General features: G+C 41.1%; 1 protein-coding gene across 7 annotated transcripts in view; it reads left to right on the forward strand.

Annotated features, from left to right (window-relative positions):
- The window catches only part of utrn (utrophin), a 664110-nt gene extending 651321 nt beyond the window's left edge, over positions 1–12789 (forward strand). For all 7 annotated transcript variants that reach the window (XM_041182782.1, XM_041182783.1, XM_041182781.1 and 4 more), the window contains 2 exons: positions 11207–11229; positions 11793–12789. In XM_041182782.1, coding sequence (XP_041038716.1) covers positions 11207–11229; positions 11793–11804 — 35 coding nt within the window. In that variant the 3' untranslated portion in view covers positions 11805–12789. The remainder of the gene's footprint in view (positions 1–11206; positions 11230–11792) is intronic.
- Positions 12790–15328: the final 2539 nt, after the last annotated feature.

Genomic DNA, 15328 nt, shown 5'->3' on the forward strand with positions numbered 1-15328 from the left:
TTAGCTGCTACATTGTCAGTTTGGACGTTTTAACAATTGTTTTGGCAGCTTTTAAGTGAAATTCTGAAGTAATCTGAGTTCAGTGCCTGATTCTATTTGAAGATAATACATTAGAAACCAGAGATATTTGATGAGTCAATAAAGGTATATTTTTCTAGTTTTAATCTGTCTTTGTTTTCTTGCCCTGGTTTGTCACTGCTAGTTATTTGGAATTTCTATTCAGCAATGTTGATCAGTGATTTTTGTCTGGCATAAAATTTAAACAAAATTTATGGTAACATTTTGATGGTTTTAATGAGCAAGATGTAGACTGTCCTCATAAAGTATACAAAAATACGTATTTTTTAAACTAAGTACCCCCATCCACTACCAGTGGCAGGACCTTCAATAGTTTCAATCCTATTCTCCTAAACCTCTCTATCTCTTCTCCTCTGGCCATCTTCTAAGAATGTGTCTCTCATACTAAGCTTGCAGATGCTTCTGTTCATATTCAGGAAAGGTTCTTTCCCAGTTGGAATGTTCCTTGTTAAAGAAATTCAAGTTTTTTTTTGCATTTGCACTTGTAATCTACCAGCCTCCAACATAGACGAATCTCCATGATGACAGCAGTTTTGTTCCTTATATGCCTTTAAGACCTTTTGTGTCAATCTTTCCAGTGGAGTTTTTCTGTAGCCTGCAATAAGTTATTAGCACAAATTATTTTTAAACTGAATATCAAAAAATTTGAAATCTTTGTAACAATCTTTACCTCAACTAGAGAAATTATTTCAAGGAAGCCTTATGTAAACACAGATAATCTTTAGCATAATTGTGTGGCACATTTTGCCTGTTGCTTCCAGTTGATTTTTTTTTGAGATGTGCATGCAGCATTTATTGCCCATTCCTAACTGGCCTTAAGAAGGTGCTGGTGATCTTATTGCAATCAGCCTGTAGGTAACAAGCACCTTGATGTGATTTAGTAGTAGGAACAGAGTAGAGGCCATTTGTGTCCTTAGTAACTTCCTGCTCGCATCGCTATAACTTGTTTTTAGACTCTTAGAATCATTACAGCATAAAATGAGGCCATTCAGACTGTCAAGTCCATGCCGGCTCTCTGTAAAGCTATCCAGTCAGTTCTCTTATCCCATTCTTTCCCCATAACCTTGCAGGCTTATTTCCCTCGTGTCCATCCAATTTGAAATCATCAATCATCTCCACTTCCACCATCCTCATACACAGTGAATTCAGGTCATTACCACTTGCTGCCTAAAAAAGTTTCTTCCTCATATCTGCCCTGCACCTTTTGCCCCAAACCTTAAATCAGTTCTCCTGTGCATCGTACCATCAGCTAATGTCTACTTGATCTACACACATCATAATCTTGTACACCTCTATAAAACCTCACCTCAATCTTCTTTGCTCTGTGAAGAACAACCTCCTCAGCTTCTCCAAACTAACTTTGTAGCTAAAATCTCTAATTCCTGGAATTATTCTGGTAAATCACCTCTCCACCCTCATAATGGCCCTCACATCCCTCTTAAAGTATGGTGACCAAAACTGGATGTGATACTCTAGTTGTGGCCTAACCAGAACTTTATAAAGGTTCAACATAACTGTGCTTCCTAACGTTGTGTGATCTACAAATGTGAATATACAGCTACATCTATTCCTCCATTCTAGCCATTGATCTATATGGTGTAAAACTGAGGCCCATGTACAGATTCCTCAGAACACCATTGGTCACATCCCACCACACACAGAGCTTTCCCTTTATCTTTACTGTCTGGCTCCTACCCTCACAACCAATTGCCAACCCATGTTACAAGTCAGTTCTTGAGGCATCATTCTGGGAACTGTACCCGTTTAAGCCTTGGTCTGGCAAAATAACGCTGTATCATCCTGTCTCTCTTGATTCTTCCTGGAATGGCTGCTACACTGACAAGAGGATATAATTTCAGCTTGACATGTTTACCTAAACACTCCACATACAAATGCGGATGTAGGAATTTGTAATGAAAATACTGTAGTGATAGAGGGAAATACTTTAAACCAGGGATTGAATTACATTTATGTATACTGAGAAACAGAGTTTACGTTTCAGGTTGATGACTCTTCATCAGAACTGTTCTGACGATGGGTTAACTCTGTTTCTCTCCACAGACACTGCCTGACCTGAGTATTTCCAGCATTTTCTGTTTTTATTTCAGATTTCCGGCATCTACAGTATTTGGCTTTTGTGTTGTCATGTTAAACTGGGATTTGGGAAGGGAGGAAAGAATTGGAAGACTTTGTACTAGAATCAAGGTTATGCAAAGTGTGATAATGCCATTGGAGTTGAGGGTATCCATCCGTGAATAGCTGTTCGGTTAATGAAAGTTGCAGGGTTTAACTCTGGAACTCACTGCCCAAGAAGGTGATGGAAGTGGAGACAATCAATGATTTCAAAAGTAAAGTGGAGGAAACTTGAAGGAAGTAAACTTGTAGGACTAAGGGAGAATAGGACTGACCAGATTACAGTAAAAATAGCTGGCATGGACTCGATGGGCCAAATGGCCTCCTATGCCATAATGACTCTAAAAACCTCCTTTTACATGGTCCCACTGAGCATCATGCCTGATTTTGTACATCCATCATTCATAAGTTAGCATCATGTCACAAACCAAAGTGTCACAGTTGAACCAGACTTTACAGATTTAGTAGATTGGACATTGAAAAGCTAGAGAAATCAAAGCCAGGGCTCCTTGGATGACAAGGAAGGTAGAGAATATGATTAAACAAAAAAGAGGGTGTAGAATGTATGTTAAACAAATTCTTTGAGTGAGAACCAGGCCCAATTCAATAAGTTGAGAGGGGAAATGAAGTAGAAAATAAGATTGGTAATGAGAGAGTATGAGAACAGAATGGCAGTTAACATAAAAAGGAGGCCAAATATCTTCTACCAGCATGTAAATATTAAGCAGGTACATAAGAAATAAGAGGAGTAGGCCATTCGGCCCCTCAAGCCTGCCCCGCCATCCAATTAGATCATGGCTGATCTGCCCCAGGCCTCAACTCCTCTTTCGTGCCAGCTCCTCATAGCCCTCAACTCCCCGATATTTTAAAAATCTATCTACCTCCTCTTCAAATACTTTGTGATCTAGCCTCCACAACTCTGAGGTAGAGAATTTCAGACATTCACTACCCTCTGAGAGAAGAAATTATAGACTCATAGATGCCTACAGCACAAAAGGAGGCCATTCGGCCCATGGTGTCCACGCTGGTCAACAAAGATCTGACTACACTAATCCCATTTTCCAATGCTTGGCCCATAGCCCTGGAGGATATGGCAACACAAGTGAATATCTAAATACTTCTTAAATGTTACAAGAGTTTCTGACTCAACCACCCTTTCAGGCAGAGTTCCAGACTCCCACCACCCTTTGGGTGAAAGAATTTCTCCTCAACTCCTCTCTTAGCCTTCTACCTCTTACCTTAAATCTATGCCCCCTGGTTATTGGTTCCTTTACTAATGGATAAAGTGCCTTCCTATCCACCCTGTCTATGCCCCTCATAATCTTATACACCTCTATCAGTCCCCTTTCAACTTTCATTGCTCCAAGGAAAACAACCCCAGCCTACCCAATCTTTCCTCATAGCTCAGACCCTCCAGCCCAGGCAGGGTCTTGATAAGTCAATCCCTTCATCCCAGAAATCAGCCTAGTGAATATCTTTTGAACTGCCTCCAATGCCAGTATATCCTTTCTTAAATACAAGGACCAAAACTGTACACAGTCCTCCAGGTGCAGCCTCACCAACACCCTGTACAGTTGTAACAAGACTTCCCTATTTTTAAACTCCAACCCCCTAGCAATACAGGACAAAATTCCATTTGCCTTCTTAATTACTTGCTGCACCTGCATGCTAACCTTTGTGTTTCATACACAAGAACATCCCGATCCCTCTGTGGTGCACTTTTTTGGAGTCTCTCTCCATTTAACTAATAATCTGCCTTTTGATTCTTCCTACCAAAGTGCACGACCTCACACTTTCCTGCATTAAACTCCATCTGCCAAGTTTTTGCCCACTCACTCAACCTATATATCTCCCCTTGCAGATTCCTTATGTCCTCATCACAACATGCCCTCCCACCTATTTTTGTATTGTCAGCAAATTTGGACACATTACACTCTGCCCCCTCTTCCAAGTCATTAATATAGATAGTAAATAATTGAGGCTCTAGTTACGTCTTTCCAACCTGAAAAAGACCCATTAATCCCGACTCTGCCTTTTGTGTGTTAACCAATCCTCAACCCATGCTAATACATTACCCCCAATACCGTGAGCTCTTATCTTGTGTAATAACCTTCTTTTATGTGGCACCTTCTCGAATGCCTTCTGGAAATCCAAATACACTACATCTACCGGTTCCCCTTTATCAATTCTGCTTGTTATACCCTCAAAGAACTCAAGTAAACTTGTCAAACATGATTGCCCTTTCACAAAACCATGTTGACTCTGTTTGATTGCATTAAGCTTTTCTAAATGTCCTGCTATTTCTTCCATAATAATGGACTCTGGCATTTTCCCAGCGACAGATGTTAGGCTGACTGGTCTATAGGTTCCTGCTTTTTGCCTCCCTCCCTTCTTGAACAGAAGCATCACATTAGCGGTTCTCCAATCTGCTGGGACCCTCCCAGAATCTAGTGAGTTCTGGAATATTTCGACCAATACCTCCACTATCTCTGCAGCCACTTCCTTTAAAACCCTTGGATACAGGCCATCAGGTCCTGGCGACTTGTCTGCCTTTAGGCCCATTAGTTTGCCAAATACTTAGTCCCTCGTGATAGAGACTGTTACAAGATCTTTCCTTCCGTTAGCTCCTTGCTTATCTGATATCTTTGGGATGTTTATAGTACCCACCACCGTGAAAACCGATGCAAAATATTGATTTAAATTATCTGCCATTTCCCTGTTCCCCATTATCAATTCTCCAGTCACACCCTCCAAGGGCCCCACACTCACTTTAGCCACTCTCTTTTTATATACCTGTAGAAGCTCTTGCTGTTTGTTTTTATATTTCTTGCCAATTTACTTTCATAATCAATTTTCTCCCTCTTTATTAGCTTTTTAGTCATCCGCTGCTGGTTCCTAAAAAATTCCCAATCCCCTGGCCTACCATTAGTTTTTGCCACTTTGTTTTCCTTAGTTTTTGACTGGATACCTTCCGTGACCACCTATATTAACCATGGGTGGGTCATCCTTCTCATCGAGTGCTTCTTTTTGACCAGGATAAATTTTTGCTGAGCATTATGAAATATCTGCTTAAATGTCTGCCTCTGCTCATCCACTGACCTTCCCCTTAGTCTATTTTCCCAGCCCACTTTAGACAACTCTTCCTTCATACCTCTGTAATTGCCCTTATTTAAGTTGAGGACACTGGCTTGAGATCTGAGCTGCTCACCTTCAAACCGAATTTGAAATTCTACCATGTTGTGATTGCTAGCCCCTAGAGGATCCTTAACTACAAGATCTCTTATTAATCCCACCTCTTACACATTACTAGATCTAAAGTAGCCTGTTCCATGGTAGGTTCTGCAACATATTGCTCTAAGTAACAATCCCTGATGCACTCTACAAATTCGTCTTCTATGTTACCCCTGCCAATCTGGTTTGTCCATATGCAGATTAAAATCACACATGACAATTGTGGCACCTTTCTTACACGCCTCCATTATTTCTCGATTTATACTTTGTCCTACGGTGAGGCAGCTTTTCGGGGCCCTATAGACGACTCCCATCCGTGACTTCTTCCCGTTGCTATTCCTTATTTCCGTTCAAGCTAATTCCATGTCACGATCTATCTCACCTATATCACTACTCACCATCCCATTAACAAAGCTACCCCACCTCCTTTTCCTTTTTGCCTATTTTTCCAGAATGTCAAATACCCTTGAATATTGAGTTCCCAGTCTTGGTCACCCTGCAACCACGTTTCTGTAACAGCTATCAAGCCATATGTATTTATTTCTATTTGAGCCATCAACTCATCTATCTTGTTACAAATGCTACGTGCATTCAGATAATGAGCCTTAAGCTCTGACTTTTTACCATTATTACTCATTCTGGTTCTAATTTCTGCTGCACTCTTCTGCTTATATTTTCTACCCCTTCCTGTCACACTTTGATTATTGTTTTCCTCTTTACTACCTTGTACCTCTGCTCTCTCGATTATTTTTGATTTTCTAATCTTCCCTTCAATTGAACTCTTCCCCCCCCACCCCCCAACTAATTAGTTTAAAGCCCTATCTACAACCCTAGTTATACAATTCGCCAGGACACTGGTCCCAGCATGGTTCAAATGAAGCCCATACCAACAGAACCTCCTTCCTCAGTACTGGTGCCAGTGCCCCATGAATCGGAACCCATTTCTCCCACACCAATCTTTGAGCCATGCATTTACCTCTATACACCAATTTGCAAGTGGCTCAGGTAGTAATCCGGAGATTATTACCTTTGTGGTTCTGCTTTTTCAATTTAGCCCTGAGCTGCACGTAATCCCTCAGCAGAACCTCTTTCCTTGCCCTACCTATGTTGTTGGTACCTACATGGACCACGACAACTCGATCCTTCCCCTCCCACTCCAGGTTCCTCTCCAGCCCAGAAGAGATTTCCTAACCTTGGCACCAGATAGGCAACACAGCCTTCGGGACTCTGTCTTTGCTGCAGAGAACAGTGTCTATTCCCCTAACAATGCTATCCCCTATTACTACCACATTTCTCTTTTCTCCCCCCACTTGAATGGCACTCTGTACCACGGTGCTGTTGTCAGTTCACTCATCCTCCCTGCAGTCTGTGCCCTCATCCACACTGGGAACAAGAACCTTGTACCTATTGGACAAGGGACAGGCTGAAGCTCCTCCAAAGCTAAATTCTGGATCCCCACTCTCGCAGTCACACCCTCTTGTCCCTGACCACGGACCAGATTTGATGTAATTAATCTAAGGGGTGTGACTGTCTCCTGAAACAGTGTCCAGGTCACTCTCCCCCTCTCTGATGTGTCACAGTGTCTGCAGCTTGGACTCCAGCTCAACAACTCTGAGCTGTAGTTCCTAGAGCACCATGGATCGGACAGGTACCCACATACTACAGCTGCAACACATCGCCTGCCCAGTCATCTCTATTCTATTTAGTTGGTTAATTTGGGTGTTAAATATTTTAAAAGTGAATTTCTTAACTGTACTCTTCAGCTGTAATAATGTCTCCTGATTTAAACTACTTGGTCAATCAAAAGAGACTCGGAAGAGATACCCACCAATCACCTACCTGTTTTCCTTTGATGTCACACTTCAGCTGTGACAGGTAGAAGCAGGTTGAAGGGGCATCTCTGCCGCCGCTGCCCTTCTCATGCAGATCCGCTCTCCGAGTGCTCCCAGCTCTCCTCTCACTGTTTTAAAGTATGAAACTCCCGGCTCTCCTCTTGCTGTTTTAAACTGTAAAAAATCCCGGCTCTCCTCTCGCTGTTTTAAACTGTGGTAGTAAGAGATGGGGTGGGTTCTGTTCGGGACAAGAGGGTGATGTATGCTTAGAGGTGCAAGGCAAAGCTAGAATATTTAACAAGTACTTTGTATCAGTTATAACTGAGGAAATGGATGCTAACAAAATACCAGTCACAGCAGGGATAATAGACGCAATTAAAAAAGATGAAAATTGATAGGCAACATGTATCAGGAAACCTGGCTACGCTTAGAGCAGATCCTTGCATCCCAGGTTGTTGGGTGTGGGAATAGTAGAAATGTTTGCCATTATCTTCCAATCTTCACTAGAAACTGAGTTGTGTCAGAGGAGGTGAGTGGCTAATGTGACATCTTTATTTCAGAAAGGATGTGAGGAGACACCTACCAATTACAAGCCAGTTAGTTTAACATCAATAATGGGTAAGGTTTTAGAAACAATAATCAGGGGGGAAAAAAACTAACAGGCACTTGGAGAGCTTTGAGTTAATTCTGGAGAGCCAGCATGGATTTGTACAAGGGTGATCATTCTTGACTAATATAATTGCAATTTCTTGATGAAGTAACAGAGAAGTTTAATGCAATAGATGTTGTCCAAATGAATTTTAAAGCTTTTGACAAAGTAGCACATAAAAGGCTAATTAACAAAATTGAAGCTTGTGGAGTATTAGGGTCTGTGTCAGCTTGGATGAAAAATTGGTCTAAGGACAGAAAAGTGAGTTCAGGTAAATGGTCATTTTTCAGACTGTAAGATGCTTGACAGTTGTGTTTCCTAAGGGTCAGTACTGGGACCACTTCTCTTTTGAAAAACAAGGGGTCCTAATTTAAGGTTGTGGTTGAGTTCCTGAAAATCACAACTTTAAGTGAAATTAATTTGTGAATCATGGGCTCCCAAAGGAATCAATTTTAAAGCCAGATTTAGGCTTCTTTGGACATTTCTTGCCCAGAAAAACTAATGTACAAGTTGAAATACTATACTGAAGATATGTAATACTGTACATTCCCAGTTCAAATAACTTGAAAAATAAAATAAATCACTAATTATAAAAGAAATTCAATACATGATGTAATTTTTAAAAATTACACTCATCAAAGTAGTAATTTTAGATTGACCAGACTCCATCTAGTGGTAGAAATTGATCAGTGTAGGAAGTTGCTAGAATCCTGGGACTACCCGCACCAACTAATTATTGCCACTAGATGGAGCCCAGGAGCTTCAGAACATGAGCCTGCAGTGAAGCCAGGGGCAGAGCAGCTAAAGCAGACAAAACAAAACAAAATCAAATAACAGAATTACCTGGAAAAACTCAGCAGGTCTGGCAGCATCGGCGGAGAAGAAAAGAGTTGCCGTTTCGTGTCCTCATGACCCTTCAACAAAACCCTCAACAAGAAACTTTTTCTCTTTCTCTCAAGTGCTAAGGAACGCAAGCTCCAACAACTCATCGATACCAACACCCATCTAGGACCCTCCACCCCTGCCTGTCCCTCCGTCCCCACCCCATCTTCCAATCCCAGCCCCAGCCGTGTATTCACTATACCTCCTGACCTTCCCATCTCCGACGCTGAACGTTCAGTGCTTAGCAAAGGACTTTTATTTTCTTTAAAAGCTAAAACAGACCCCGGAGAGGGCAGATGGCGGGGGGCAGGCTGCAGCGCAATGCCAAGTTTGGGGGGGAGCGGTTGGAGGCAGGCGGCAAAGCAATGCCAGAGTGCAAGGCAAGCCAGAAAGCAATATTGGGAGTGGGGGGGTGGGGGGGGGGGGGGGAGTAGAGGCCAGGGATTGGAGGCTGGAGAGTAATGCCTGGTCAGGTGGGTAATGTTGAGAGACAAGGACAGCAGCAGGAGAAGAGAGATTGGGGGCGAGAGTGGAAGTTCTGCCAGAAAGATTTTATGCACAGACAGGCTGCAAAAGAGGAAACCTGTTAAAGTGAAACTGGCAACATTAAATGGACATACTGACACTACTTCATTAACAATGCTAAAGTGATACGACGTTAAGTGAGTCGACATTAAGCAGGGACTCACTGTATATAAATAACTACTCTCTCTTTACGTAGTAACTGCATGTCCGACAGTTGCTTATCCTAGCATATACCATATCATCACAAGGGGGCAAGGAAAAGTGGCAGGCCCCACTTTGGGGATTGAACCCTTGCCACCAGTGTAGCCAAATGAGCTTACCAGCTCTCCTATAAATGATTTGGATGTTGGAATACTCAGTAAAACTTCAAAAAAATTGCTGAAGATTCCAAAGTTGGAGGTGTAGCAGACAGAGAGGATGATAACAATCGACTGCAACAGGTCAAGGATATGCCAGCAGAATGGGCAGACAAGTGGCAGATGGAATCTAATTCAGAGTAGTATGCAGCATTGCATTTTGGCAGAAGGGAGAAGGACCCTCCATTGCACTCCGTCTATGGCAAGTGTATCCCTCCTTAGATAAGGAGACCAAAACTGTACATAATATTCCAGGTGAGGTCTCACCAAGGTTCTATACAAGTGCAGCAAGACATCTTTATTCCTGTACTCAAATCCTCTTGTGACGAAGGCCAACATACCATTTGCCTTCTTACTTGCTTGCTGCACCTGCATGCTAATTTTTAGTGACTCATGAACAATGACACCCCAGGTCCCTTTGGACCCCAGCACTTCCCAACCTCTCTCCATTTAAGAAATATTCTGCCTTTCTATTTTTTCTACCAAAGTGAATAACTTCACACTTATTTACATTATAGGAGAGGAAATATAGACTTAATGGCACAGTTCTATAGAGGGATAAACCTGTGGGTTCATGTTCATAGAACTTTGAATGTGGCAGGACATATTGAGAGAGTAATTAACACAAGCGTATGGTATATTGGGCTTCAGAAATAAGGAGGTATTGAGTACAAAAGCAAGAAAGTTATGTTGAACCTTTATAAAGCTCTGGTTAGGCCACAAGTAGAGAATCACATCCAGTTTTGGTCACCGTACTTTAAGAGGGATGTGAGGGCCATTGAGTGGGTGGAGAAGTGATTTACCAGAATAGTTCCGGGAATTAGAGATTTTAGCTACAAAGTTAGTTTGGAGAAGCTGAGGAGGTTGTTCTCCACAGAGCAAAGAAGATTGAGATGAGATTTTATAGAGCTGTACAAGATTATGATGTGTGTAGATCAAGTAGACATTAGCTGATGGTACAGTGTACAGGAGACACCGATTTAAGGTTTGGGGCAAGAGGTGCAGGGCAGATATGAGGCAGAAACTTTTTTAGGCAGCAAGTGGTAATGACCTGAATTTGCTGTGTATGAGGATGGTGGCAGCGGAGATGATTGATGATTCCAAATTGGATGGACACTTGAGGGAAAGGCTGTGGGGAAAGAATGGGGTAACGGAACTAACTGGATAGCTTTACAGAGAGCTGGCATGGACTCGGGCTGAATCGCCTCCTTTTGTGTGCTGTAATGATTCTGTGACTCAAAAAGGAATTACTTCTGAACTCACTTCTTGCATTGTGCTACATCATATAAACTTGAAACCAGCAGTGAACAATAGAACCCGATCGAGCATGACTCTTTGTTATGATGCCATCAGTGCTCCCCATTGATTTAGAATCAGAAAGAGAATGTTTAAATTAATTGCATTTCTTTTAAATTGGGTTTTTATAAGAGACCTTGATGATGATGCACCCTCTCATTCACTTTACAGTTTACACCACTTTTACTAATGCCTGGTTTTTCCTTCCTCCCACATAATCACAGCAAGTTTTACTACAAGGCAACAGGTAAGAGTTTTTGCATGTGTTACATATAAGAAATTAGATTTCTTGTGTGGGGTTGAAAGAGAGGGGGAAGACTGGTAAGATGCTGTCATTTGTCCAATTTCATCCAGGCCACTGAGTTGAGGTTCTCTCGCAGCAGGAAAAAGCAAATGAAGGGCAACTCTCAAAGTAAATCGTTTGAAAACATACCACTCTGGTCCCTGCATGGCATTATAACAGGCCAGGAATGGAGCATTCTCACTTCCCTCGACCTGCAAGCTATAATATTGGAGCAATTATTTGGAGGTTGTGGGGTTGGGTGGCATTTTGCAACTTCTGATTGCTGAAACAAAAATATTATTCAATATGAAAAACTGTAAACCGTGTTCTGAAGTTTGGTTTTCCTTACCTGGATTGCATGAATTTGGTGAACTGTTGGGTTTTTACAAACTGCCAGATTTTCACGACTTGCCCTGATGGGATTTGAATCCATGACTTCTGGCTAGCTAACTCCAACATTATGACCACTATACTACATAACTTTAATTGATTGCTAACCTGCAAATGTGTTCCTCTACATCTCACAGGTATTGATGTAACAATATATTCCATACAGCAGATGCTTGCATTGAGACAACTACTTCCTGTAATGACCAGCAGCAGTTGTGAATAAAAAGGAAACTGAATGGGACCTTCAAAGAATTATCAGTTCCACCAATTTGTCTCATTGAAGGAGCTTACCTCTGGAGAGCCAGCAACTAGTAGTTTTGACTATTGTCTGTTCCTCTTTGCTTCTTTTACTATGCAATTGTAAAATAATGAAGTATAAAATGTTGGACTCTGAAAAATGTGCCATTATTTGTATAAACATGCAGCATTTGGGGAGGGGGAACTTTTTAAAATCACTTTTTACTACTGGTGTTAGAGAATATTGATGGGACGTTCTCAAACTGTATGCACATTTTACAATGTTTTTAAGAAAATGCTACTCTCTCTAACGCCACCCTCTTGAAAAACAGCGTAATGTTGGCTGTGTGCCTAAGAACGTAGTTTATTTTGAAGTTCTGCCAAAGTCTTGCAAGTATGGGAGGGGACGTTTTCTCCTCTACAGTGTGAATTTCTGTGCCCAAACAAATTTTATGAATAGGTGATTATTTTAATGAATTGTAACAATGTAAAGCCATGACCACTTTTCTACCTCAGACCCTCCTTCCTTCAATAATGGTTCTTACGTAATGTATTCCCTGGCATACAAAGCTTTCATTTCATCAAATCAAGTGCCATAAAGGATCCAAATATTTGGTCAGTAGTGACTTGGTGGCATTACAATATTATCTTTTGATGCATCCTGTGAAAATTTGAGTATCAGCCCAACTTCATACACATGTTAACCCCCTCCCCCCTCCTTAATGATGTGATTCCTGGCCATTAAGTAGGCTGCACCACTACACTGTACACTTTCTGATCCTTCTTAGTTGTTATATTTTAACATGTAAAGGCAGTGTTGTCTTCTAGCTTAAATCCTTATCACACCTGAAATCACTACACATTTCATTCAAAATAAAGTTCATTTATATAACACAAGAACAGAAAATATCATCTAATTTTTCTGTGTGTGGCTCCTGCTGTTAATATGGGTTTTTTTGTAACATTTGCAATGTTCCCTCATTGATAAAGCAAGTCTTATGGCTGTTTATGAACTAAAATCTGCATTGCTGTTAATATTAAACTCCATGTTACTGGTATTGCCCTGAACAATATGAAGCCCTCAGACTTTGTGATAGCCAGACTGGACATTGAGAAAGCTCTCCATTGTCTCTTGTCAACAAGCTTTAAATTCTGTTAACAACAGAGAATCTCAATCTGTTGGTCTTTATTTGCCCTTATACTTCATCAAGTGGCATGGAGCTACTATTTCATTCCATGACTTATTGTGAACTGTGATTGGAATCAAAAGACTTGTTCAGGAAATTATTGCCGGAGCTGATGATTCGTACCCAATTTAATAATGGCATGAAATGGTAACATTAATGTCAGGACAGTAAAGACAATCGGCAGAAAACTGATTGAATGGAGTACAAACTATCAGTCTATTCTCAATCAATGTGATGGAAGGTGTCATTGATAGCACTATCAAGTGACACATACTCCATCATAGCTTGGTCACCGATGTTCAGTTTGGGTTTCATCAGGGACACTTGGCTCTTGACCTCATTACACTCTTGGCCCAAACATGGACAAGAGAGCCGAATTCCAGAGGTAGGTTGTGGTGTCATTTGACCAAGTGTGGCATCAAGGAGCCCTAGAAAAATTGAAGTCAATAGAAATAATGAGGAAGATCTCCACTGGTTGGAGCCATACTCGAGAAAATGGGTATGGTTGTTGGAGGTCAAACATTTCAGTGCAAGATATTTCCCTAGGTGCAACCATCTTAAGATGATCTATCAATGACCTTCCCTCCATCATAAGGTCAGAAGTGAAGATGCTCACTGATGATTTAACGGTGTTCAGTGCCAATTGCAATTGCTGAGATACTAAGCAATCCATGCCCATATGCAGCAAGACCTAGAGAGCATTCACTTTGGCCGAACTTTACTTACCACCTATGTGCCAGGCAATGATCAACTCCAACAAGAGAGAATCTAACTGTCTCCCCTTGAAATTCAATGATATTGTCATTGCCAAGACCCCACCATCAATATCCTGGGGATGATCATCGACCTGAATCTTACCTAGTGCAGGAGTTTTGGATAGATTCCAGTTGGAATCAACCCAACTCACTGGTAATTAATTTTAATTCTCGGGTTTCGAACAGGACTCTAAACCCACAAGGTAAGGCGAGACTCTTCAGATAGTGAATAAAAAGTTTTTTTAAATAAAAATATAAATGCATATGGAATTGTAATATAGAATGAAGTTATAATACAAAATTAGTTAATCATACCTCCATACAATTAAACCTTATAGCTTGCATTGTCTCCTTTCTACATTAAAATAATTTCAAGTACATAACCCAAAACATGGAGTATAATTGTCCATAAGACCTCTACAGTTTGCAGGGGATGATCAGTTCCATGAAAGCGTGTATCTTCAGTCAGAATCTGGCGCGCTAACAGTGGCTCTGGAGATTTAAACCTTAGAAAAAGTTAAAGACCTTACACTAGTTTCTTTAGCTGCTTTGTTAGCTTCTGCATTACCTTCACCGTGGGGTTGTCCTTGTTTATGGGCAGCTACCTTACCTACGATTTTTTAGGGCTGTCCAGATCTTTTTCCCACAAAGAAACATGAATGAAAGATTTGCCTTGTGGTACAGTGTGGAATTTTGTGACATAGATGGAGAGTTAACATGGCATTGATGGCAACGGCAGTATCGGACCAAATATTGAATGTTTGATTAAAAGTTTCTCAGATGGCTGTTAAGAGGGCAAGTGTCTCTGCATACTGGGAAGTGTTAGTACATGGTCTTTTAATAATTCTTCCTGGTAGTATTACAGCATAGCCGGTGTGTGGTGATCCTGCACTGTGGTAGGAGGAGCCACCTAAATACACACCTGGAACATCTTTGGTCCCTTCATAACTGGATGTGATTCAAAGTCAATTAGAGGAAATGGACACTTGTGAGAACCCCCGTCATTACCCAACAAATGAGGCAGTAAAGTTATCTCTCTCGTCAATGTCCGTGTGCAATAATTCCAGTGTCCACTTAATCGTTGTGATGAGACTAATGAATTTCCCGGTTTCATCAATAAATTCAATGCTGCAAATCTGTGTTTTATGTAAAATGGTGCATTCTCAAAACGTAGCTAAGTAGAAGACGTTCACATGCAGAGTACAAAGTTTATGCCCCTTCCAGAACACGACGCAAACGCAATCGATTGCAACTTTTCAGAATGTCTCTGGCAAATGCAGTTAAACTGTTTGTTGAAACGACCTCTAGATGGAACGGTTCAGTAGGATCAGGTGTTCTAAGACTAGTAGCCTGAATAACTTGTCATTTTAAGTTTTGTTACAGCTGTGGTTTGGCATTTCTTCCAGCTTGGCTGAATATTGTCACCTTTAACTTTTAAAAGTCGTACAGCGGCTTTGCCAGTTCAGCAAAGTTTGGGATAAAGTTTCTCTGATA

The sequence above is a fragment of the Carcharodon carcharias genome, chromosome 2 (genome assembly GCF_017639515.1).
Source record: "Carcharodon carcharias isolate sCarCar2 chromosome 2, sCarCar2.pri, whole genome shotgun sequence".
Taxonomy (NCBI): Eukaryota; Metazoa; Chordata; class Chondrichthyes; order Lamniformes; family Lamnidae; genus Carcharodon; species Carcharodon carcharias.